Raw genomic sequence first — 27,987 nt, 5'->3', positions numbered from 1 at the left:
ATGCAGCACCCTGTTAGACTCTAAGTGCCCCATCATTGGGACCATCAGCGCATCTCGACCATGGGGGTACTTGTACTGGCTAATTAGCTAGGGTATCTATTTTTCTCCTTCTCATTATTCTAAGAACAATATAATCATTGTAGAACGGCATCATGCAAACAGTATTAAACACAATTTAGCAGTGTAATAATGTCAACACATATAGATAAATAAAATGAACTAATAAGATAAAAAAAATTATGGAAATAATGGACAATAAATACTAGGAGAAAAAGAAGAAAAACTAAGACTAAGAAAAAATAGCCAGAGGTATGTGCCTCTAAAGGCTCATTTATGCTCCCTTTAGGTATGAAAATAGATCCGTTTGTTTCAAATGTTGTAAACGGCACTGCCCTCATACTTTGATGGATCCTTTATGATGGCATAGATGCAGGACTAGAGGGCAGAGTCAGAAGTTCACACAACAAGCAAGGCAGCGGTGTAAAAATGTACCTTTAAATAGAAGCAACGTTGTAGATGGCAGTGGTCTGTGCCACCATTATATGCGCTGCAACATGTGGACAGAGAATTCTCTTCAGTGTATTACCAATTTGTTCCGATCCGCCATTTTTTAAATTTCTTCGGTGTCTACTGTGGTTGCGTCTTGCTTGAACTACACTACACTGCCTCCACGATCTCTGGTGATACTGCTCCGTTTTGTCCGTATCTGTTAGCTTTTAGAAAACACGCAGCAAATATCAACCAAATGAACGCAGAGTACAAACAGAAGGCTCCGTCCATCTCTGTCTCTAACGTTATGCATAAATGAGCCCTCATACAGTTTAGTCGAGACTTCTACTGACAATCCAAAGATGTCACAAAGTTAAAATACCGTATTTGGGTAATTATCTCATATATTTTATAGCACTGTTGCTTAGCTAGCATTTCAGCTATGTAGCGTCCAACAAATATGGTCAGGTTTTGGTGAAGGCAACGGTAAATTTGAGCTGTTTAAGGCTCTTTATGTGGGTAAAACCCGTCTTTTGACCAGACGTTGCCTGTCATTGTTTCATAATTAGAGAGCACATGCTTGAAAGAGGGGGAAGGACCCACCAGCTGCCAATCAGAAATCATGACAGAAAGTCATTGGAGTGTCACAGACTGATGTCATGCCTGCCAGTCATCTGTTTGTGTGTGTGTATATGAGTGTGCTTGCATTTCAATGTATGCTTCCTTACAGTGTGTGTGCGCGCGCGTGCGTGTGCTTGTTATCACCACGCTCTTGTCCATCATCCATTCCCACAGGGAGCCATTCTCCAATGATAGCAAAGGGAGGTGTGTCTACAGATTGGCAATGGGAGGGAGTGAGAGAAGCGCAGAAGAATAGGAAGAATAGGTGAAGTGAGAGTCACAGATGTTTGCACTCATTTTCTCCTCGTTTGTCAGGACTATTCAGAGGCACAAGTGTGGAACAGCCCTCTGCTCACTGTTCGCCATTCCAAGTGGCACGTCTATTTGCATGTTAATGTATGTGTGTGTTTTGTAGATCTCTTAGCAATTAGGATTCCCCTTTCTACCTTTCAACCCATAGTTCTTCTGCTTTCCTCCTTGAGCTGCCACCAGGAAATGTGTGCCTTAAACCAGGAAGTTTTCTAGTCCATTCAGGTGGACGGTGTCAAGAGCATGCAAGATGAAGTAGAAGAAAATCTAACATAAACAAGCATGTAATGAGGCTTATACAGGCTTTCTGGCCCTCTGCGTTGTCGGTATTTGTAGAAGACTTTTTGAAATATTTGGAGTGACGACAGTCTTATGGAGTGTTGCCGTGTACTTGCCGCTGGTTACTCTGTTAAATGAGGCTGATATTTAAAAATATATTCAAGGAGACCGGCTGGGAACAGAGTGAGGAAAGTTGAATCAACCTTTTATGTACACTCGCCTTGTTTTTTCATAAGTAAGTAATTATGTGGGTGTGTTTTGTACAACAGATTTTGTGTCGGTACATATTGTTTACTTACACTGTTGTTTGATATCCCAACAAAATTGACCATGAAAAGAAACAGTAATTTCCAAAGAATACCCCCCCTCCCCCAAATCAGAAATCAAGCTAAAATGTTTGAATGTTTGTTGTTGTGGGGTTGTTTTTTCATCCCACTTCTTTCTACACAGATGGAGGCTTTAAGAAACCTGTGTATATATATCCAATTAAATCCTTCTCGCATACACTTTCCATACAGATTTGGGTGTTAGGTCCTGAATATTCATGAGTCATCATTCTGTTCCTACTGATGAAAGAACAAGAGGTAATTTATTCGTCCTGACTGGTTGTTAATCAGCTGTTCTTACTCTGATATCCCGTGTGAAATTATACTCAAGTGATAATCTCGTAAGTTGGCATTCTAAAAAGTACTCTGAATGTCCAGACTACGTGTGCGCACATGTGGCTATGATGTTCCTCTCCATTTTCCACTGTACAGTAATTTATTATAGACCAAAAAAAAGGATTTAAAAAAAAAAAAGGATAATGGCCAATAAAAATACTTAAAACTAGAAAATTATTTTCACCTCCAGCACCTCTCCAAATTTGTAAATGTGCAGTGTGGTGACACTTAGCTAATGGTTTGTGATTACTTGTGTTGGACAGAACACATGTTAAAGGAATAAAATGAAAAGGAATTTGTCGACAGGTAGAAGTCATAATGAGAAAAAGAAAAAAGAAACAAACACAAATGATGCAAATTACGTTTTTTTCCTGCTGCTCAAAGTTGCCTAGAGAGCTAAAAAGGTCAAACATGAGAGTCATGACATTATGAGACGAGCCAATTTACGTCCTATTTACTTAAATTGTCTTGTTCTAACATATGCGTGCATTTACAACGACGACAAATACACTCAGCTTTGTATCAGCCCAGACACCCCCTGTGCTCTGCCTGAAGGTCCTGGCAGGAAAAAGACTTGTCCCTTTTTATCTGCTTTTGATTCTCTCTGCTCTGGTGTGTAGCTTTCTGTTTATATTATGTCTTCCTTCACTTGCAAAAGGCCATATGCACACACACACTTTCAACCTGATGAATGTATGTTTGTGGCCTCTATATGTTTCTGCCTGTATTTTATGTGTGTGCTGTATTTTCAATTTCAATTGTGTCTATGTGTACGCATACATGCGTCTTGCCTCCACGATAGCCCAGTAATAACACAATCAAGAAGGAGTGGAAAGAGTAGGCCTGATTAAGCTGTAGGTGTCCATTATCTTTGCACATCCTTCTTTTGCTTCTATATCTCCCTCACTCTTCTCTTCCCTTCCACTCGCCGCTAAATGTAGGTAAATTAAACATAGTTATAGATGGTTTCTTGTTTATTGAAATCGGTCTTGTTCGTCTTCACCGTGGAACTTGACCCTGTGGAGAAAGCGCCCCCACAAATGAACACAGTGATGAAGGGAGGGGGAGAAGAAAGGATGGAGTGAGCAGTTGATTGAAATAAAGTAGAGAAGTATAGTGTGTCCAGAGGGCATATAGTACTCACTGTAGAGATGGCTCTAAAGCTATATAAAGTATTTTGCCGAATGTTCTTTCTAAAGCACTTCAGTTTCTTCTTCTCAAACCCCCATATTTCAGTGGGTAGCCAGTGCTTTTAACCAGATTTTAAGAGGTTAAAAGCACTGGTTACAATTTGCACTTATTTCCATTTTTGTCTTTTTTTTTTTTTTTTTTGGTCGATTATGTCCTCAGAGTAGCAAAATGGAGATGATCCTGATGCTAAAGTGTATCTATTATTTTTCATCAAGGATGTAGGGGTGTGCAGTTGAAATATCTGTCTTTGTGTCCCCTACTAGCTTTTTAATGTGTGGCGCTTTTCCATCATTTATCCAAAATGCTGATAAAAAATATAAAACATATATTGTTATTAGGTTAAGTTGGTCTCTGAGATCAGTATGAAGAATTAAAAAGCAAATGGCTGGATTAATCTTATTGTTGTGTCTTATATATGTCCATCCATCTGCAATATCTTTTGTTGTGATGAGTGTTAGGTCAGGTTTAAGGTATATTGAGGTACTCTTCCCCCTGTTTCTGTTATATGCTTCATTAACGACCATTATAACTTAGATTTCCCCTCACTCTGTAACTCTTACATGTAATACAAACATAAAATCTAGCCTTATCCCGAATTCCTTTTCCATCATTTTTATTTTCTGTTTAAAAGCTGAGGCAAGAGAAGGAGAGGAGGAGGTGTTAGAGGTTAAGTGCTGCGAGAGAAGTGTTTGATACCAAGGGGCGACATGCCAAACGAGGCGGCGAGATGAAGGGGTGAAGGCGAGGTAAGCTATGGATGGAAAGGAACAGAAATGAGGTTAATGAGAGAAAAGGGAGAAGATCGCTGAGGTAAAAAAAAAAGAGGAGGAAAAGGTAAAAAAGCAGGGAGGTGAAAGAGGGGTAAGTGAGGGGAAGAGAGAGGGTTGAAGGAAAGGGTAAGCCTGTAACTCTGTAGGTAGCAGTAATTAGAGCGAGGCTTGTCCCCTGTGAGGCAAATACACACTCATGCTGTTAATACACACAGCTATGGCCCGTCATTTCCATTGAGCCCTCCTCCCCTCTATGAGTGGTGAATACGCTGCTTTACCACCCAGTCCACATTAAGCATTTCAAAGAACCTCATTACTTCAATGCACACTGCACTATTTTTTTTCCTAGCAAAGCACAGACATGCATAGGCTAAACTTCCAAACATTCACGCATCAGTCACACACTTTAAAATGACAATGAATGTATAAATAATGCAAAAGCAGGTATGGTGATACTTCATAAACATCAGCAGCAGCGGGTAGCGGAAGTGTAGACCAAAGGCTAACACATCAATAAATTCACTAGATAAATAAAACATAAAGTGTGTTATAAGGTCACGGTTTGCATGTTGAAGATATTAACTATTTAACAGTTTTGACTTGCTCAATTAACCATATCCTATTTGCCATACAGCTGCTGGGGTGTAAAGTTTAATGAGCTTCAATGAGGGGAGTGCTTTTTCCCCCCACTCCATTTTTTTTGTGCCAGCTTGTGAGCAGGCTATACGTGCTTATGACATTTTTAGCCTCTGATATTTAGTTATCAGAGCAGTCAATCAGACCTTTGTCGGCATAAAAGTTGACTCAAATCCTATTTCAGCAGTAAAAAAAAAACTGAATAAAACAATGAAATTTAATTCATCATTAATTGTTAATGGTTTCTCTTTTTACACCCTGTATCTCCCTACACTCAAGCTGTAATACAAGTTAACTGTGTTTCTGTCATCGACCTGTGAGCGGAGATGTGGTCAACTTACATTCACATTTAGTAATGAAGTTTCTTTGTGTGTGGGTATGTGTGCGACCCACAGTCTTGTCCAGGTAATGACTTGTGCAGTGTCCAGTAGTGCTGAGTACGCTGTTGATGCTGACCACACACAAACTGTATTGACTGGTGTGGTTTGAGTATTGATATGTGGCCACTTAAGACGGGCCTCTTAGTCTATTGTGTGTATGCCATCTTTTAATTTAGATTAGGCTGTACAGAGTAGCAATAGCTTTACGTATAGCCTCCCTCTATCTAATTTATTGAACTACTCATACTCCATTTATTCCAGTGCACTTTACATTGCAATCACTAACCTTTACAAATAGACTATATAGTCACTCTGTATTTGTTTGTCCAACTACTTATTGTTTACCTATTAATACATATCTATGTGCCTTTTATGCCTACAGTATTTGTATATTATAGTTCTAGTGGGGAGCTAACTAGCTAGCAACACTGTTCATTCAGTCATTACAACTAGTAACACCGTCCCAACCGAACAGCGGAAACATAATGCCCCCCCTACGGTCTCCTTCTAGCTCGCACCAGTGAGTAAGCAGCTCAGTTTTGAACCATTAACTCCCCTTTAGCATTGTTGACTATGTTAACGTTAGCAGTGTCAGCACAGGTTGTAGTGCTAACATAGTAAAAATGCTAAAAGGTTTGTTGTGGTTAAAATTGAAGCAGCTTACTCACCAGGGTGACCTTGGGGGAGACCGGAGGGTGGGCACAATGTCTCTGCAGCAATGTGTTTCGCCGCTAGCCAGCTAACGTTAGCTCCCTCCCGACCTGGGTGGGAAACGAGTGGGGACTGGAGGTTAAGCAGTGGGCATGTTTCCACATGTTCAAGTGTCTGGACAGCTGTCTGAAAGCGAAGCCAACAGAAAATAAAATAAAAGGCAAGATGTCGCAAAACATAGAAATTTTCATCACCTCTAATTGGATGGGGCCTTAAAATGCAGCGCTAAAGCTCACTGAGTCAAAGGAGCGCAAGACTAAAACGAAAGGCCTCTTGTATGTCACGTCTTTATTTATATTATATATATATATTATATATATATATATATATAGAGAGAGAGAGAGAGAGAGAGAGAGAGAGAGAGAGAGTGAGTTTGAGTTATTGGTATAGTTAAAATTCTTGATCTCAAAGAAGAAAGAATGTCAGTAAGGGAGGATGTTTTGGGAGCATTTGAATTTAACTGTGACTTTACTGTAGCGTTAGCTGCAGGGTAGAAATTTAGCTGCAGCAGCAATGCAGGCTGAGGGTTATGTTAGCTATGGCAGCTGCTTACAAGTATCAGTATCTACCACTACCAGTTTTAAAAGTCACCTGTCTGGGAGAAGTGGTGGATGTGGTGCCATATATAAGCTTATAAGCTGCAATGTGATATACATTTGTATGTGTTCTTGCTTGTGTGTGTTTCTTGCTATGTATGTGTGAGTGAGAGGCTGAAAAGAAGCAGAGATGATTCATTTGGTCTTGACACTGAGTCACAGGCTGCTCTCGCACTCAATAACAGTGTGTGTAGCTGCGTTCATGTTACGTGAATGATTTCAGCCATGTGTGTTTGTTGTAAGAAGGGTGTTAATGTGGCGTTTGGTGCTGCTTCCACAGTACCACATTATACTGAGCACTGTTTAAATCCCCATACAGAATTATTATAATGTGATGTTCTTGTGTACTCTCTTTCTCATTGTGTCTGATGCCCATCTCTCTGTCTTTCTGTCTGTTTCTCTGCCTCTCTGTACAGATTTGGGAAGAAAAAAGAGGAGAAAAAGGAGGCAAAAGCAGCTCTGCAGCGACAGAAGTCAGACATTCTGAGTGATCATGAGTTTGAGAGGATGAAAGACGAGAGGGAAAGGTGAGGAGCTTTGATGATGATGATTTTTCTTGCTTTAAATTTGCTGACATACAGACTCAGATACCGTGTATATACCGTGTGTATATTTTTTCGTGTCTTTTCCTATTAAGGAAAACTCTGTACCTATCTTTTGTCTTCCCCCCTGATGGCAGACGATTGTTCACTTATTACTCTCATGGAAACCACTGAAACCAATTCATTAATATCTCTGCCATTCCTGTCTTTTATTTATCCCTCTTTCCACTCCATGCTTGTCATTCTTGAGCTCTCTATTAATGGTGGGCTTCTGTGTGGTTTGTTTAAAGATATTTCTTTGTGGTAGCTCTTGTTGAACCTCAGTCATCATTAGTCCACTCATCGGAATAGTCCATCTCTAGGCGTCTTAGCTTTCTCTCCATCTGTCTGTCAGGATCGAAGCAGGGCATCCTGAGCTGCGAGAGCAACGGTCCAGAGACCAGCAAGGTGGTGGTGGTGGTGGTTCGGCATATCCAGATGTGGAAGATGATGACACAGACCCCAACTATGCCCGTATACAATCCTTCAGGGACAGAGATATGGTTCCAGTGCCGCAGCCACCCTCTCAGTCGCCTCCCTACAGTACATTTCAGCATGCCCATGCAGGCAACCCTTCCCCACAAGGCCCATCTGCCTTTCCAGGCCACGGGAATCATGGTAACGACCCTGGAGCCGTCCCTGATGACGACCCCCTTGACAGACTGTACGCCAAAGTCAATAAACCAAGGGGAGCTGCAACTACATCTCCTCCTGTCTCTGCTTCTGCTAATGACAGGTAAGGTTTCCGCGACCTTCACCGGGTTTAACAGTCAGAAAAAAGCTCGGTAGTTGGTGTTTTTTATTCACAGTAAAAATGTTTGACCCAGTAGTCTAAGACAAAGTGGCAGAAATTGGTCTTGAAATTGATTTTAGTATATCAAAGAGCTTATAAGTATTAGTCTTGGCTTTTTAAATCCCGCAAATAAACCTTTACACCTCTCCTGGAGCCACGCCTGGGCTAAAAGCTCCAGGGTATCTACCCTGCTCTTTTCCTTCCCCATCCCTCTTCAGTTTTAGAGTGCAATATTATCTTGCTGATGCTTCATTTTTCTGCCTCTCTTTCCCCCTCACCTGTCTAAATCAGGTTTATCTGTTACGGGCCAGTTTGTGTGTGTGTGTGTGTGTGTGTGTGTGTGTGTGTGTGTGTGTGTGTGTGTGTGTGTGTGTGTGTGTGTGTGTGTGCGTGCGTGCGTGCGTGCGTGCGTGTGTGCGTGTGTTTGAGAACAAGAGAGAGATAGAGACAGACAAAAAGAAAGGGGTGAATTGTTTGTGCTTGCTTTGAGCTTGAGCATGAGCGCCTGTGTACTCACAATCCCACTGACATACATATTGTGTATGTGTGTGTGTTGTGTGTATCCCAAAAATATCACTGCGGGGCTCAATGTGTTCCTCTCAATCCTTACTCCTTACCTTTATTATGTCAGTCACAGCTCACTTACTCCTGAATATATCTACCAGTGCAGATATTCTCACACACAGACACATACCCGCACACATCTGCCTTATTTCTGTACCTGCCTTCATGCGAGGAAGTAAACCTGTTTGATGGACAGTTCCAGCTTTCGTAGAGATGTTTTCTGACACGGTCTTTTTTTCATATTGTTTCCTTCCTGCATAAATAGTGTTTCATTATAGAGAGGCAAGAGTCTTATGACCTTGGCTTGTAGGTTAGACTTCTTTGAGATTTTTTCCTATTGAAGGTAAATTGCTAAATTATTTGTTAATGAGCAAGGGGATGGGATCCAGCAAAATTCAGCATAGTTTTAGCCAGTCCAAGACACTGATGGAAAAACAGTGCCAGATTAAGGGTGAGACACAACTGTCTTTAAGTTATTATAAGTAAATGCTACTTGAAGGTCTACGTACCTTGCAGTTTTTCAACCAGTGTTGGGCAACACAAATGGCGTCATCCGGCGGAGTTTAACTGGCTCTTGGGCTGTTGCTCAAACTACAGATTCTACTTCCTCATTTTCGCATTGCTCGCCACCCATGCCACACAAAGAATGTAGAAGTGGATCAAGAGACAGACCGACCCTTCTCTGTCTCGCTCAAACTCTAGACAGTGCTGATTGAACATAAACAAAGGTTAAGCTACTGCACTACCTATTTCTTGCCTAAATTTTTTTCAGAAACATATTGTAGTGCCGGACGGCATGGTGGTGTGGTGGTTAGCACTCTCGCCTCACAGCAAGAGGGTTGCCGGTTCGATCCCGGGCGTGGGAGCCCTTCTGTGCGGAGTTTGCATGTTCTCCCCGTGTCAGCGTGGGTTCTCTCCGGGCACTCTGGCTTCCTCCCACAGTCCAAAGACATGCAGATTGGGGACTAGATTAATTGGTAACTCTAAATTGTCCGTAGGTGTGAATGTGAGCGTGAATGGTTGTCTGTCTCTATGTGTCAGCCCTGCGATAGTCTGGCGACCTGTCCAGGGTGTACCCTGCCTCTCGCCCGATGTCAGCTGGGATAGGCTCCAGCCCCCCCGCGACCCTCAAGAGGATGAAGCGGTTAGAAGATGAATGAATATTGTAGTGCCCTGTTTAGCTATAATAGCCAGAGATTATGAACAGGAAGTGGGTGCCATACGGTTTCCTGCATAGTAAAAAGAGAGACTTACAAAAACTGAGATCAAATGGTAAAACTAAGCAGCGCTTATCAAGTATAAACTAAGACTCTGTTACTGGGTTGCCTATTTCCCACCTCAGATGTTTTCAGAAAACATGTTTTAGCTTACAGTTTAACTGTTACACAGGATCCTTTGTTACCAGCCGGCCGCCATTGTGTCAAATGGGTGAGTTTGTGTGACATCACCTACCAGCGGGAGAGTTTATCGGGTCGATTGTGGTAGTTGTAGGTTTCCTGCCTCTTGAGCAAAAGTGAATTTCATAGTCCTTTTTCTCTGGTCATGAAGGACCAATTTTAAAAGTATCTGCATCTTTCTACTGCATAGAACTACACTAAACATCCTTCTAATGGTGAAATACTTCTTTAACCAGAGTGCCATAAAAAATAATTTGTGTTAACCAGAGTCTACTCTTTTATTATCAGCTTTTAGTATGCTGTTGTGAGTTTATACAATTTAAAACAATTCTTCACCCCTCAACTGCAGGTTTTCACACATATCCCATAATTTCTGGTCTTCAGTGCAGATAGTATTATTTTGATTATGTAACTATACATATTTATTCTTTATTTCATTGGGCTTCAATGATGCAATGCATAATTATATATACAGCTAAATATGATAATTGAAGTAGACAGCTTGAAATATTTGATATTAAAGCATCACATTTTTGTTTCTGTACATATGTGATATGTTATGCCAATGTCGTTTCTGACATTAACTTCTAAAATAATACTACGTTATTTTTAGATTAAAAAAATCATAATTAACTAGATGTCCAATGGATCCAGTGTGGATCTTTGTAGCTACTTAGTGTAATTCATCCAATATTTATTATTTACTTCAGTTTCCCCACCTCTGCCCTTCCTTAAAGGAAATAAAATGGCCACAGCAGTCCAGCTATTCATTTATCATCACTTCCTGAAACCTGATGATGCAAACAGAAGCAAGTCCAGGTATTGGCTGACAGTAATCAATGATGCAAAAAAAAAAAAAAAAAAGAAGGTAGTTGTGTCAGCGGTGTCTGTGTGTATGCGTCTGTGTGTGCGTGGCTCAGTGTTACTGTACGTCAAGGGAGGGAGGCCAGAGCCACGGTATGCATGTGGGAGAAGGAGATAAACAAAATCGCTAAGGACTCCATTCCATCAGCACCTCAGCAATGCAGTGAGCCGATTTACACACACACACACACACACACACACACACACACACACTCACACACAGCATAAAACCGTGTGTGTGTGTGTGTGTGTGTGCGTGTGTGCGCGCGCACACAGACTGAACGGAAGACATAGATAGACTGCTGTCTGATAGAAAGCAAGTAATGGATATTAAGAATAGCTCCAAAAGCCAAACAGGCACTGCTTCGTCATTGATAAGGTTGGATAATGATCAGTTAGTTGAAATATTAAAAACTTTTAATAGATTCCGAAGCAAAGATGAGCTGGAATATTTGGTGCACAGGACACAACATTATGCTTTTTGTAAGTTTTGGCAGTTTATATTTCCACCTTCAAGTATAGGCCCTACTGGCTACTGAAAAAGTTGATATTTTTGATAGAACAGTAATTTAAATTAATAAACATTACATAGAAATATAATAAGTATAATTATACTGCTATTGTTTTTAGGACTGACACCTTCTGGTTGGTTGGTTGATTAGTTAATTGTTATGCTCTGACAAAATTCTCATTGCTGGGATGATTGCTAATGATACTTTCATAATGCCATATGTCCACCAAAGCTTTTTTCCCAGCTGTTAAAGCCAGACAGTCCTCTGAAGACGCACAGCTGGCAATGTGGAAGTGCTTTAGGGGCACGGTGTTTTGTTCAGCTGAGATGCTTTGGTAGCATTTGGTTGCTATGATAGGGAATATCCGCTAAGTATGAAAGTCAGAGAGAACTTGCTCTGGTTATGGCTCTAGATGAAGGGAAGGTTGAAACATATAGGGAGAGAGGATAAATCCCCCAGTCCATGTGGCTAGTAGTATTCATTTCTCCTTGATTACTGTTGATGTTTATCACATGTACGTGTTGGATGTGACAGTTGGTCTTTGTGGTATTTGTCCTGCCCCTCTTCCACTGTGATCGAATACAACGCTACCTGATGGAATGCACTCAGAGCACTTTGGCCAATTGAGTTTATCTAGGGATAATATGCAGTTTTTTTTCTCCCCATCGACCAATCGACTGGTTGAAAAGCAGGTATTTCAGTCGACCAGAATGTTCCTTTGTTGACTACAGCTTGAGTTGCTTTTTTGGGTAATGCTGGCTCCCTTTAATTTTTGGTCATCAACTGCCAGTAACGCACAGCAGAACTGATTCTGTATCAGCACTATACTATTTTTATTGCCTTTGCTTGCTCATGCAGTCTGCTCTGTGGTGCATCTCCGCTAATTTGCAAAGCCCCCATAGTGATTTTACTCTGTGACTGGGTCTGAGCCAAACACTAAACCAGCTCATAAATGCTAATTTTTCATACCTGCAACTATCTCTGTGATACATGTGCAGCAGAGAGCGCATTATCAATCAGTAGGCACTCAGTAGTTGCCCCTACTGAACATAATGCTCGAATCTGGAATCTGTCAAAGCTTTTGACAGATTCCATTCAAGTGGAGCAACAGGCTTCTGAAATAACAATGACGTCTTTTTCCTTTATTAATGAGTGATTCGAATAAGTATCAAGCTTGCACGCAGCCTTCTGCAACAGTTTCATCGTCTTTGCAGGAGTTCAAACACTGTGTCAGTTCATTCGGACAGCTGACGGCACAGGTCTTAAAATAGAGTCAATTATATTTCCCCAGCACAAGTTTATGTGCCTGGCTGCATGTGTGCATTTTTATGTGTGTTTGTGGGTTTTTGGAGAATTATTTTTGTTATCAGTGGGTTGCTTTAAACAGCACTATTATGGAAGGACAGTTATTTAACCACATAGCACGGTAATATATCACACTGTCTGCTTCTCAACCAGCCCACCACCTTTAATTCTAGAGGGCACTGCCAGCTCAATTCCTTATGCATGGAAGAGTTTAATGCAGACTCATTTAGTAAACCCATTACGCACACACACACCGCACATTTGGTAAAGATTACACATACACAGAGGCATGAATGTGTGTCTCACACAGGCCAAAATAATCTACTCTATCACTTTTTCCTCTAAATGTTTTGTCCTGACTCTTTCCACAAAGGTAAGTGTTTCCTATGCCATCTCCTTTACATGAGACAGCCGCCACAATAAAGCATCTAATTATGCAAATGCTATGTGAAAACAATGAGTGCACACAGTCTCTTTTGCAGGTTGTTTTGATATCAGAGGCATCTGCTCAAACCACATAAATGGAGCTGAAAGACAACACCTTTGCTGTGTGATCGGCTATATTGACATTTCAAAATAAGGGATCACAGAGGGGGTTAGGGGCGACAGAAACTCCTATATCTACTGCCACACAGCCTCCAGCCAGGCTTATGTCATCTTCTTCACATTTATCCTACACTAGAGACTGTTTTCAAAAAGCCGAGTCTCCGGGGTTCAAAAAGCCAGCCAAGTCCGGATGGAGTGCTAAATCAGAGAGGAGGAAGATACATTTTCAAATTTCATCAGCTTAGTATTGACATACAGTCATATTCCTGGTGTCCACCCTCCTGCAGCTCTTATGCTTCTCTTCCATCTCAGCACACAGATGGACAGATTGGAGAGGCCCGAGTGGCGCACATAGGGAAGGAAGTAGCAGTGGGAATGAGGCAGGGAGAGAAAAGGATGCAAGCAAAGGAGCTCTTTAGAGGATTTTCAAGTGGAGGGTAGGATTCTTTGCCCACCCTCTGCGTACACACACACACATACACACACACACAAACACACATACACACACACACACACATACATGCACAGACATGCACATACAACACTACCTTTCTCACTCTTTCCCGTCCTCTTACTCGAACCATTTGCGCACTCACATGGTTAGGTGCATGTACAAAACTGAGGTAGTTAGGATGTCAAAAACACACACACACACACACACACACACACACACACACACACACACACACAGAGTCCATTTTCTGAAGTGACCACCCAAGCCTTGGGTGAGTGCTGCCCTCCGTTTTCTTGAGTGGGTGCCCCCCTCCCACCGCTCTCTCAACCACTACCACCACTACCTAACCCTTCCAAGTGCCCCTTGCAGGTTACCATAACAACCACGACCTCTGGCACTCCACCAATTAGAAAACAATCAGCCTGGAGAGACCAGAGTGGAGTGAGCTTGCGGGAGAGAGGTACTGTAGCGCATGAGTGAAAGATAAGTAGAGAACAAATAACATCAAGAATGAAAGAAAGAAATGTAAAGGAAAAAAAACATGGAGAAAGCAGAGCTTCTCCAAACCTAAGAAAATTAATAGCACAATGCAGGCATACTTATCATGAAGCCCTATTGAAGTCTAATGCAGCGGCCTTGCAACAGATGTCTTTGCTTATTATAAGGTATGTTTTGAGACTGTCAGAGAGGTTTCGAAGTAATATTTTCAACCTGTCCGTTTTGTATATGCAATGCAAAAAATTTGACAGGCTTACACTTTTCAGAGTATAATGTAGTATATACTGTTTATATGCAATAAAATTGATTTTGTAAAGCATTTTAGACGCATCCCATAAACAAATAAGATCATACCCATTATAGCAATAGCCCCTTAATCCAATGGTATCAGCAAATAAAGCTGAATAAACATCTGCTGGACTAATAACACTAAGTTTCTACTCCAGCCCCCTCTAGCCCCTCTCCCTCCTCAAGTGTTTCTCCATTTGTGTTTGTTTTGGGGTTTGCTTGACGAAAGAGGATAAACATGTTGGAAGTGATTTTGCCATTGGCTCTCACATGTCCCACCATCTGCCATTGCGAGGAGCTCTCAAAACTTTAGCTTTGTTTGTGCCTTAAGAGCAGCCGTCCTCTTATTGCTTTATGCCATACAGTACAATCATTGGCTTTCCTTTTGGGTGGATATCCACCACATTTGCAGTGAGATGCTAGTAATACCCTTTTCCCATCAAAATTAACATGTGTATGCCATTTTTTTAAATGCAGGGAAACTGGCTAAACATAGGACATAGACTGCTTTCCCATTACCAGTAGACCACAGTTCTGCAGTAGAAAAAATATGCCTTTCTGTTCTGCTTTTTTCCCCCCAAGGGTGTTATGTATGACATTACAAACGAGCAGGAAAACAGGGTTAGCAAACAATGGAAAGCAACATGAAGGCCAGTGAAAATGTTACAGTGGTTACTCATTCAGTTTTTCTTTCAAACTCAGTTCTGACTATTATGAAAAGATGTTGGAGTGTTGCTTGGAAAGAGATGAACAGAAATTGTTTTTTATTATATCATGCTCAAAAAGGGACAAAAATGAGCAACAGGGTGTCATTTTTCCATCACTGCCAATAAGAGCTGATCGGAGCTGGAGCAGATAAATACCCCGTCATGTGTAGCACTTCCCATAAAAGACATAAGTCAGACGTTCAGTGTTGGTGTTTGACTGCTAAAATGCTACACATGGGCAAATGTATAAATTTCTACACAACACACTGTACCTTACCTAACATATTTAAGCCTATATTGTATAGACTGTGCACGTCATACTTCACGGAGTGTATGAACTGGAACAGCATGCTCTCAAAATGTGTATTAGGAGTCAGAATGGTGAAATAGAGACCAAGAGAGACCCAGAGAAGGCTTGTACAGGAGAGAAAGATGAGCTTTTAGCATCGCTTGGCTGGTCACTTGAGAGGCTTTCTTTCCTCCATGTTAATTAATCAGATATTCTCTCAGCGCAATGAGTGCCACACACACACTGGCCTTTTTTTTACACAGTAATACATACTCACTGTCTTTATCTTGCACACTTCTCACACACACATACACACAAACTGGAGGGAGCTTTTAGTGGGTGCTAGGTTGGTCTGTGCAAGTGCTGTTTTCCACATCACTCTCTTCTTGTAGGTAATTAGTTTTGGTTGGGTGGGGGCTGTGTGTGTGTGTGTGTGTGTGTGTGTGTGTGTGTGTGTGTGTGTGTATTAGGGGATGTGTCTTCGCGAGCTTTGGGTTGTTACGTGATTTTGGCACGAATGAGCTTTAGCACAAAGTCATGAAGAAAAGCTCATTACTGAATGAACAACTGAGGTCACATTAACACAGAATGCTGTGGAAAACGGCTACGACAGGAGCAGGAGCTTACAGGCCCCATTTGTGAAGTTTTCGATCATGTTTCAGTTAACTCTACCAGGATCTAATGCAAGTCCTACTATCTGTTTGCAACATCTGCACATGTAGCTACTTGCCCCTCTGACATGCAAGACAATGTTTACATTTTCTGACAAGTGACCTGCAATTAATGACTGTCCTGGCCACAAAGAAAAAAGTACATTCCTGCACACACAACACTGCTGCATTTATTTATTTAAATAAGTGTCAATGTGTTGGTCACAAGGCCCTTTCCCATTACATTCACTGCGCCACAAACAAGACAAGGCAATTGGTGCGCATGTTGCCTTTCACTTATCTTATCCTTGCAATGAAAACAAAAGCTTTGGTCATTTGTTAAAGTAGCCGAAAACATTACCTTGCATGGCGGTTGAATTCTTGCAATATCACAAGATCACACAAGAAATGCAGGATCACGAGATCACATGAAAATCCACTTGGTCAGGCTTCAAGTAATGCGTTTGTGTCAGTGCCATCAGTAGCTCAGACCTATCAGCTTCCTGTGAGGAGCTGGTGGTAGCTTTAGGTGTGTCACAACATGAAGGGGCAACTATTGGTTCAAAAGAACATGGTGGCTCCTAAAGACTTTAGCATAGATGCTGCAGTAGCATCAGTAATACCAGAGCTGGAGAGTATTTCTTCCTTGAAAGAAGAGCAAGGCTTACCTTGATAGAAAGATGTTTTCACTCTTCTTCCAACTGGCCTGTGATAGATAGTGATAGACATATGTTTTTTTCCTTTTCTATACAGTTTCCAATGACGGCTTCTCAGATGGGTAACAAACCATCTGGCACGTCAGATTACTCAAAACAACCTCATCCCCTGTTGATTTCTTGTAACAATGCAGACTATCTGTCCCTTATCTTTATCTAGTTGTACTTTATGTAAATGCAAAAATGCATGCAGCAGGAAATGTGGAATTTCCAACCAATTTAAACTGAAGAGAAGCAAGCAAATTCAAGGACCATGGCGGGTATGAGAGAGAAGTTTGGAGTGTTTTGGAACTGAAGGGAAATAGAATGGAAGGTTAAGTGGGATTAGGAATAAAGAGGAAGGGGAGTTGAAGGAAGAAAACAGGGAAAGGGGTGAAACAGAAGAGAGGTATAGAGAAGAGAAGAGCCAGAATGAGTGTTTAGAGCTACAGGAACAAATTAGCAGGAGGAAGTGTTGAAGAAAAGGGGGATTTTCATTCTAAAAGCAGGAAGAGAGGGATACAAAGTAGAGAAAGTGGAGGATAAAGGTTAGGGAAAGCAGCAGACAAAAGAACAGATTGAAAAGAGAAGAGGAGCGAACTGGAAAGATTGGGAAAAAATGATTGAGGGTCAGTGCATGTTTAGAGCAAAAAAAAAAAAAAAATGAAAGAGAAGAGGATGATTTGGAGGAGAGAATAAAGCGTCCAAATTTTGAGGGCTGAAAGGAGACATGAGTGGACCCAAATAATTGCAGGAATGAGAAATGAGGATCAACTAGTGAAGAAAAGGGGAGAAAAGAGGAGGTAGCAGGGGATTCTGAGGGGGAGAGAGGCTAAGTGGATGTTTTAGGATAATTCAACAGTTGAGATGGGGAATGAGCTGGACGGAGTGAGGACATGCAAGGAGAATGAGGAGGGGGTCAGTGAATGTCCAGGACTAAAAGGGCAAATTAGACTGAGAAAGGGAGATGGGAAAGTAAAAAAAAGTGAGGGAAACTGAACTGAGATGCTGGCAGTAGAGAATGTGTAGAGGACTAAAAGAGAGGAATGAGAAGAGGGTGGGGGGGCAAGTGATGGAGAGCAGACGAGAAAAGAAGAGTGTGTGTTTTCCGGACTCAATGCGCGTGATTCAACCTGGCTAATAAGAGAAAGCTCTCAAGAGGCACTCGTCCGCTCCATCCCTTCCTCCCCCTTGCTCTCTTTCCCTTCAATATACCCTTTCTGGGTCCTTCTTCCCCCTGTTGCTCTCTCTTCCTCTCATTTATGATTTCCGCCTCTTGTATTTGCACAAGTACTTCTCAATGAAAAATAAATTCCATGCAAAGGACATCCGCCCGCGATGGAGCACGTACACGGTAAAAGGACACATGGGCACATAAACTCGGGCTCTTAAAAGGACACACAAGCAAATGAACACAGTAAAAGTTCAAGACACAAAAGGTATATGCTCAGGGACGGATCTCTCATGTTATTTTCCATCTATATGGATGCGTGTTCTTCCATTACTCTTTAATCTCATACCTTTTTCGAGGGGATTATGAAAAAGTGAATTAGATTGAAATTTGAGTAGTGGTAACCTGTAGCTAAGCAACATGCACTCATGCACTCCATGCACATGCATTTTGTACGGATATTGTGTGTGTCAGATTCTGTTTGGCAAAGACTTTTATGCTTCATAGAGAGTTAGTTCTTGTTTCTATGCTATGTAAGAGGGTTAGTGGATGTCTTTTAGTGCAATGATTATTGTAAGAGAAAGCCAATACAAAATGTATGTATAGTAGCATTGGGTCGATTTGAAAATATTCAAACTGGTTAGATATTAAGTGAAATACTGGACCAGACCGGTATTCCAAAATTTACCAGGTGTTCCACTTGACTCAGCAGCCGCTCCCGAGTGGAACATATTGCAACCATGTCCTAACAGCAAGAAAGCGTTTGACTTTTACATAGCATCTCATAACACTGGAGCTCTATGTCTACACTGAATCCATTAAATATGCACTTGCGTTGCGTCATGTAAACAAACATCATCATTATAGCTATCAGCTGTGTGCCCAAGATTAGTCCGGGTATGTAACCACTTAAAAGAAGGGTGAGTAACCTACTTGCTGTCTTCCTACATTATTACTGTTACTTTTTTAGAGAAAACACACGTATTACATTGTGATAGTCACTGGTAATGACATGCAATATAGCCAACACCAAGTGGCCTAGTTTGTTTTTAGGGATGGTCATTTAGCTTACCAGAACTTTGAGCTACCTGTTGTAATGAAATAAGTAGGTATCGTAGAGATAATCCCTCACTCAAACTTCATGGATCAGCTGTTCCTTGTCCATTGTGCTGCTTCTAAATCAACCGACAGGAATAAAAAGAAATAAGGCGTCCAACAAAAGTTCAGCTCAAAATGGCGTAGCCAGTCAGGACACATCTTCCACCTGCTTCAAATCATAAATGCTTGGTTTCACATCCATATGCTTGATGTGAGCTTGCATTGTATCTAATCACTGTGAATTCAGGTCTAGTGTACACACCATGCTTCACTCGCTTACTTACTGACCTTTTATTAACAGGTTAACATATTCCTGTGGCTATTAAGTCTGGGTCATAAACAATGTTTGACATTCACAAGTGTTTTTTATTATGGCCATAGTTTCTGAATAACACTACGCATTTCTATTCACATCATATCCTCCTGAGACCTTGTGTCCTCATATGTGGACATCACTCTTTGGGTTTACTTGACCTTCCACTTCATTCTTCTTAACTTAGACCTGTTGTCCTCATTTGTGGACACTTTTTTGTGCCATCTAGTAGCAGTAAGCACGACACACTAATCCATGTAAAAAAAAAATAAGATGGCAGCCATGCAGCTGACCCCGACACATAAGTGGACAAGGTCCAAAACCTGTTCACATTTTATGGTTGAAACTGGTTTATTTATGGTTAAGAATGTTCGTAGTTTGATATAGCAACAAATTGGTGTAATTTTAGCAACAGTAACAAGATAAGATGCTGTTAATTAGGAAGTACAAATGCATATCAAACAAATATTCAGGTCTCAGGAGGAAATGAAAAATCAGAACTCAAGTTTGGGATGAAAGGTTAAGTTAAAGAATTCCGGGTAAGGTTAAAGTTACTTATTGTGCTTGAGGTTGGATGAAATTATTCTGGTTAAGGTAGAGGCTTCATGAAATCTAATGAAACTACCCCAGTTGAGTCCACAGGACCAGCACATATTTGTATAAGGAGCAAAGGAAATTGGAAAGTGAGCATGTGAGGTCATATGAAGTAAAGGTCAGCTGGAGTAATTAGAAAGATTCTTCATCAACTTTAAATCAAGTGTAAAACAGCGTCATGGTAGCAGTTTAGGTTACACTTAGAACCATGGAGACAAAAGTAATGTATGGATATGATTGAAGAGAGAGCCAAAACATTATTCTATTGTTCATGCACCAAAATCTGACCTCTATCAGTTAGTTAGCTGATATACATCCAGCCAAACAACCAATTTTGTTGTTGGAAGATAAAGTTTCTGTTTGCTGATGGTTTTGTTGACAGTGAAGACAACATAAAGCAGGTTAAAGAAAGGCTCCCCAAGTGTCTCATTTACACTAACATACATCGAGCAAAGCCATCTCCACTGCAGATCTTCAGTTCGCTGTGATGGTTGCTCTGTATCACGGTGAATGAAAGAATGGAAACAAGCCGTTGCATGGCAGAAGTCTTCTATTCAACAATTGGACAAAGCAAACCTTCTCATTGTTGTTCCTCTAACTAAAATGAAACGAGTCTGTCCTTTCATTTTCTCTACAACCATTCATCCGATTGACTTCACACTTGGCGGTTGTATTGTTGAGGAACCATGGAAGTACATTGTTGAGTGAGAGCTCTTGAATTCTACAGGACATATTTATTAGTTTTGTGTTATGTACACACACTGTGAAGTATATTGAGAGGAGACTCCTTTTTATAGTTACACAGCTCTTCATCGCTCAATAAAACATATTCAAGAACAGATAAAGAAAGTGAATTTCAAGTATCAGCAATGTAACTTTCAGAATGACCACTTGTGTTCCTTGTAATAGCCTGGGCCCAGATAGCTGGCTGTTAGCAAATGATGCTTATACTCTAGCATTGCAAAGGGATCCAACTGTGTCACGGCAGGTGTATTGCTCAGGATCCATGGAAGTGTGGAATGTGACGTTGTGTGGACCGCAAGCAGCAATGCCAGAGGCCAAGCTAATGGTCCTTTATCGAACGGGCACATTTTGAATGGGCAATGCTCTGGTTATCGTTACATGAATATGAAAGAATTGAAATAGAATTGCAGTGGGAATTTGCAGTTGCTATCATCCATTAAATGCAACACTGAACTGGGAATCAAAACCTGGGTCACTCCCATGGGACAGCCGTTAACCCCTCGCGTCAGGTATAAATCCAGCTTTAGAGAGATGCCATCCGCAGCTATTGTGGTTGGCAGAGGCATTAGGCAAATTGGCCTCCTGCCACACACACATGGCTGTTAAAGTCAAAGGGGAATGTTGAGCCAGACAGCTTGCCTACATGATTTTATGCCAGCCAGTTTACCACCTGTAGCGCTCCCTCTCTCTCTCTCTCTGTCCCACACACACACACACGTAGGTACACACACATAGAAGGCTTGTCTAAATAATGTTATGCCAGACAATTTTCAATCTACACAATACGTACACTCACACACATACACACTGATTATCATGAGGATAGGATGCCAACCTCCTCTGCCACTGTGAGTGTCTCTCTTGCACATGCCGGCATTTAGACAGCTAGTCTGATTGATGTCATGGCAGTCGATAGAGCGCTAATTACTCCCCGTGCTTTGACGACACCGCGCAAGGAGCAGTGTCATATCCTGTCAGCTGCATTTTGAGAACATGTGTCACTTCCTGTTAGCCTGTGGAGGAAACGAGAGCAACAGAGCAACCTGACAGCACGTACACTTCATATACACAGCCGCGCTATTACTTTTTCTTTCACTCCCCCCCCCCCCCCCCACACACACACACACACACACACGCACACACTCTGTCTGTTTTTGCCCCCTTCCTTTTTTTTTTCCCTATGACCCACCTGCAAGCGTTGGTGATCTTTTGTTGTCAGACTTCATTAGCAGAGATGTCAGCTAATTAGGGCCGAGCACAAGCTTGGAAGATTAGGAGGAAGAAGATGATGAAGAGTTAGGCGAGGGAGATATGGAGGGAGGTTAGAGGGAGGCCAGGGCGGAGGAGATGGAGATGAGCAGATGATGAAGAGATTAAGATGGAGTGGGAGGGAAGGAGAGATGGATGGTATCAAGTTGCGGATGGAAACGACGGCAGAGATGATTGCCTGCATAAACTGGGTAGAGGGTAGACGGAGGCGAGTGAGCGGGGAAAAAGGTTGAATGGAGATGTCAGAAATTGAAGAACTGAATATTTACTGCACTAAATGAGTCACTGTGAAGAAAGTGTAAAAAAAAAAATGAAAGGAAAATTGAATACATCACAGAACTGTCCACACGACAGAACATGTAATTTATAGAAAGCTTGTATCCATGTCAACATATGATGGACAATAACTCACATTGATTAAGTTGTTTTTCCTACTTGCAAGTAATTCTGTGTGTGTTTGTGTGTGTGTGTGTGTGTGTGTGTACAAGAGAGAGCAAGCAGCTGAGCGAAACAGATACAAGATACAGGGACAGAGAGATAACGCATTGACCTGTGTCCGTTGTTGTGATCTAGTTGATCCTTGTAAGACACAGCTGATAACGATCCTCTACTCTACAACTAGACACGGGGGAGAACACACAAACTGGCGCACATTTGTGGAAGTGTGGAAAGGAAAAAAAAGAAGACTACAACTCCCTCTTGTCACCATCAGTCAATATGAAACTACATTTCCTCTGTTGCGCTCTATCACAGTTATCGACCTGCGGTTTGTGTCCTGTCATTGCCCAGATATGATGCCTGCCTAAAAATAATACAATAATTATTTTTTTAGACTGTTCATTTGTAAGTCCTAATAGTTGAAATACTAATTTACTCTTTGTGATATGTAGAGATGAGAATCGAGAACCACTTCTAGTTCAGAATCGTGTTCTTCCGAGCTTATCGAGTCCTTTCATTGGTGCCGGCATGATTTTCTTACAGTTGCGCATTGCAAAACAATGATGTCAAACTCATGTGTCTAAGCTGAGAGAAACTTGCAACAACAAGGTCCAAAGTGTGGCTTCATTTCAAGTAGAAAGATGACAACAATGCAGCTTGTAATGTCTGAAAAATTATATTTTCAAGTAAGGGTGGAAACACCAGCAGTATGCTTGAACATCTGTCTACACATAGTGAGCTTAAATTCCAGAAATGCCATGTATTTGACAGCTCACGATTGCTACGGCTTTGCAACTAAGAAGCACATCTGCTAAAATGGTTAATATCCTCTGTTGTAATACCATTAGCACCACACAGGCAGGATCTAAACATTTCTCTTTTGACCAAGAAAATGCAGTTTAGCAGTGGAGCTTTTGCACACCTGATTCACATGCATGCCTTTTTTTCTACTCTGGAGCATGTAACTAACTAGGTATCCTTCCATGATGAAAGGACACGCTACTGTCATGCATGATTCTGTTGTTATGGAAGTCCAGCCCTCTGTTGTAATCGCCACATATTCTGTGCTCTGGGTGAATGATGTCAAATTGGTCTGAGTGTGGCTAGCATCGCTAGCAGCAGCTGTTGTTGCGTGCAGGTTAACATCCAAATATTTGACTTGAATGTGGCCGCACATTGCTCAAGTCGAGTGATTATATGCCAGTTGTCTCTCACAAAGCCTACATCCTACCTTGTTTTCATTTTCTAGATCAAAGTACTGCCAAAGTGCGCTGGTTTTGCGAGAGGACATCTCCCCAGTTTCCCATCTGCTGTTTTAAAACTCAAGTCTACTGGAGCATTACTGTGGGGGGGGGGGCGCTGTCAGCTCTGTAGCCCCTACTAGTGGTGGGCGGCTGCATAACAGTTAAGTGGCCCTGTACAAAAATAAAACACGGATTGGTTTAACCCACTAGTATTTCTGGTGCTGACTAGCGAAGGCGCTGTTGTTTAATTGTTTAGACGACTTATCACGTGCATCCGTATAATAAACAGAATCAGTAATGGCATAGTTATCAATAAAATGTTATCAGTTCCCATCCCTAGTGTTAGGTAGCAACATAAAGTATTCTAGTGAACTTGTATGGTATTAGATATAATTAACTTAACTCATATAATTTGTATCATTGTCTAAAAAGGTTTAGTTCCTGTTCCTGTCTTATTACATCTCAGGGAGTGAACGTTCATTTACTGTTGCATTGAAAAGTGTAAGACAGTCATCTGTAACTCTGACATTTCTAAAGCTTTAAAAAAGAAAGCAGTTATTGTTTGCTGCATTGATTAGCATCAGCAGGATGCAAAGTTACAAATTTCCAGCTTTCCTTGAAAAGGGCGAAGGAGCCATTTATATACAGCGTGTACCATCTCTTAAGCTTTAAAATCAATCGCAGTTCATGTTTTCAAGCTTTATTGATTTTTCCAAATGGCTATCATGACTTTGTGTTTGTGCTAATGAAAGGAAATCCTACTTTACTACTTTCCCTTCTTTTTCAGAAGGTCAACAGCTCTGCCACCGGAACTCAATTTTTATCCTTTTCTTATCTTTGTTGTTTCCAAGAATGCAAGACTGACACTTCCTCCCTCTGATTCTGAATGGTAACACTCTATATCCAGTAGATATCTTACACAAAGGGCTTTAACAGGCTCCTGTAGGTAGTTTCGTGTTGTGTAGCTTTTCTTTTTCTACACACATACAAACGCACAATCTCACAAACACACATCTGCAAACGTGATAAATCAGACTGAGCTGAGAGTCTGAATGACACATTCTCCCTGTGCCACATCTAAGAGGAGACCATACATCACCTGTCCGTCCACCATGTGTGTGCATCTGGGAGCTTACAAGTGTGTGTTTGTGTGTGTTGCAGACTGCAGCAGAGTCCTTTGGCCATTTTGTGCCAGATTTATGAAACCTTTCAGCTCAAAGTCGTCTGTTAGAGAGCACTAAAAAACATGCTTGACCTGTCCGCTCCCTCTTTCTTTGTCTCACACTTTTTCTGTTGTATCCATCTGTCCATCCATCTTTGTCTTTGTATATCCCTTATCATTTTTTTACTAATGGAATGAAAATACCAATCAGGTGTACATGACGAATCACTGTGTTTCCTTTACATACCAGCACTGGTGTTGGTAATGCATTTGCCCCATTGCCCAGCATGTTTCCTTTTAATTATTGATGTGGTTATTAAGTCTTATAAAGTGAACCAGGCTGATAATGGCTTTTAAGGTATTTAAACTTAATGTGGGCTTTAGAGTGTAAATAAATAAACAAATCATCTTTAGAATAATTTAAACCTATGCACAGTATATTATTCCTCAATGGATTATGTTTGCACAAAATTTGACAGGTCTCACATTACGTCATAAAAAATTAATGTTACATTTACATGACCTATGATCACAAGTCACCCTGGCTTCAACAGTGGAGTCTCATTTTTAGATGGCATAAATGACAAAGATCCCCAAAACTGATTAAAAGCAAAGCCAGAAAGCAGAGTTTAAGGGTTTTACTTAAAGAATTCGCACCTTTTTTACCAGTCTTGTAAATATTTATAGTCTTTAATGACAAGGACACATTCCCTTGCTGTGGACATTGATATATTTTAGTGCGTATCGCACCATGTTATTAATGGAACAGAAGTCTTAATTATTAATGGCAGCATTATTAACAGCCATGCCGAGTTTCCGATTCTGATTTTAAACATTTATGGAATTATTATTGGTGTGGCAGAGCAGAGCAGGAGATTGATCTCCCTGGGCTTGTGTGTGTGTGTGTGTGTGTGTGTGTGTGTGTGTGTGTGTGTGTGAGAGAGCAAGAGAGGAAGAAAGTTTCTGCTGGACTGAAGCCCAGTTTTCTGCTTTTATTTTGAAACCTGTAAGCTTTATACACAACTTATTATTTTTGGCCTTAAAGGGATAGTTTGAATTTTTTGAAGTAAGGTTGTATGAGGTACTTATTCATAGTCAGCGCATTACCTACAGTAGATGGCGGTCGACACATCCCCAGTTTGGAGAAGCCTGAAGGAGCACCAGCGCGAAAGTTAAGCGGTGTGCTGCAATGGACGAGGGCAACAGCAAAACATATTTTTGCCACCGAAAAAAAAATCAATATCAGTTGAAGTGTTCACTATATTTAGAATGTTTTCAGTGCTTTACCTTGCCATCAGATAGTGCTCTCTGACAGGAAACTGAAGCCGTTATATCCATCAACGCTGTCTTCACAGCAAGACTCCTTTGACAATAACAGTAATTTTACCTTGCAGAACAGTGGCTGGTCTATTCCTGCCTGAATCAGTTAGATTTCTTTGTGTTATTGTGTGACGTTGGTGAATAAGAACTATCCCTTTAAAGTACCAAAGTATGTACAATAACACAAACAACGTGACTGATGGAGGAAGCGGTAGACCTGCAGCTTCCATGTTCTGCCAAGTAAAATAACTGGTTTTGTCAAAAGAGTCTGCTGGCTTTGAGAGGACCATAGATTTTGGTCTTTGTAGCTATTTTCTCCCTTCATGACAACTGTACGGGGTTACATTTTTAAATAACGTAACCATTTACATTTTATTAAGGCTTAAAGTTATGCATAATTAAGGGCAGGCTGCTTTGAGTGGCTGTCTGCCGATAGTGTCTTATGCCTTGTCTACACGAATACCGATACAAATAAAAACAGATTTTTATTTATCCTGTGTAAAAAAAATTCTGGGTTTACACGATCTGTTGTGAAAACGATGTCCCTGTTTACACAGAAACGCAAAAACAGCAGTTTTTTTGCTGCAATTAGCATGCCAGGCGATACGCCATATGTCAAACACCATAGAAGAACGTTCTGCGCATGCACAGTGATTTGTTTTCCTCTTGGTGCTAGTGATAAAAACAATGATAAACTACATTTTAACCTTATGTAGCATAGTTAGCTGCTATGGGTACAGCAGATGTCTTTGTTTGCTGATGTAGCGGTGATGTTGATGCAGCAGTGCTAAGTTCAATTGTGAGCTCGTAAGTAGTCCCAAAAGTGCTAACAAAACATAAACAACCAGGCATATTTCCGCCATTGTTGTTGTGGTTCCTGGGCGCCTAATGGGCATGCGCGAACTGTGTTGCAGCGTCATCGTTTTTCCAAAATCTCTGTCTATCCTGTTTACATGTCTCCACAGAAAGGGATATCTTTGGAAGCCGTTTTTGAAAATCTCCATTTTTGTTGAGAAAAACACCGGTTACATGTAAATGAAAGGTGCAAACGCAAAGACAAATACCCGTTTTCAGAAATATACGGAACCGTATAAACAGGCTCTTTGGCTTCTCAGTCAGATCTTGCCTTCGCTCCTCTGCAGCTCTACTCTCTTGTCTTAATATGGTCACTTCTGGCTGGAATAAACCAAGGTGGCGACATCAGCTAAATCCATTATTTTTACAGCCTATGACGTAAATATAACGTACACTTAAACTGACACTATTTTATTTTTTTTTTTAGTTGGCTAAAATACATTATGTTGCTGCCTTTGTCCACAGCACTACATTGCTATGCTTCCATGCCGGTACTCCTGTCTGCTTCTCTACTTGACAGTAATCGACAAGCCCCCAGTTTGGCTTGTCGATTACTGTCAATTGTAGGTAATAGACTGACTATGGATAAGTCATACACCCCCACTTCAAAAAACTGTGACTATCCCTTTAATATTTTACTCAAATGTTTCAAAGATGGATTGCATAGTTATTCCTAGTGTGAGATTTAAATAATTAAGGCCAGAAAGCTTTTCAGCTGCAAACATGTTTTAGTTACAGAGTCATCTACTGTATCACGCTCAAGCACAATGCAATGATGTTAGGCTCTCACCACATGAACCAACCCTGTTGGCGTTTAATGACCACGAGGTAGTTAAAAAGTGAAGTCATACAAGTCTCCTTTTTTATAACTTACTTGTTTCTCTAAACCTAATCAATACCTTCCTCGTTCTGTGGTCATGGAACTATTTGCATGAATATGTGTGTATGTTTGTGTTATGTCTTTGTTTATCATATTTATTTCTTCTTGAGCC

General features: G+C 41.0%; 1 protein-coding gene across 5 annotated transcripts in view; it reads left to right on the top strand.

Moving 5' to 3' along the window:
* The window catches only part of LOC125899761 (partitioning defective 3 homolog B-like), a 265,237-nt gene that overhangs the window by 161,984 nt on the left and 75,266 nt on the right, over window positions 1-27,987 (top strand). For all 5 annotated transcript variants that reach the window (XM_049594278.1, XM_049594276.1, XM_049594275.1 and 2 more), the window contains 2 exons: window positions 7,061-7,171; window positions 7,581-7,961. In XM_049594278.1, the coding sequence (XP_049450235.1) occupies window positions 7,061-7,171; window positions 7,581-7,961 (492 nt within the window). The remainder of the gene's footprint in view (window positions 1-7,060; window positions 7,172-7,580; window positions 7,962-27,987) is intronic.

The sequence above is a fragment of the Epinephelus fuscoguttatus genome, linkage group LG13, assembly GCF_011397635.1.
Source record: "Epinephelus fuscoguttatus linkage group LG13, E.fuscoguttatus.final_Chr_v1".
NCBI classification, from domain to species: Eukaryota; Metazoa; Chordata; class Actinopteri; order Perciformes; family Serranidae; genus Epinephelus; species Epinephelus fuscoguttatus.
The sequence above is the reverse complement of the archived record's forward strand: the minus strand, read 5'-3'. Positions and strand labels throughout refer to the sequence as shown.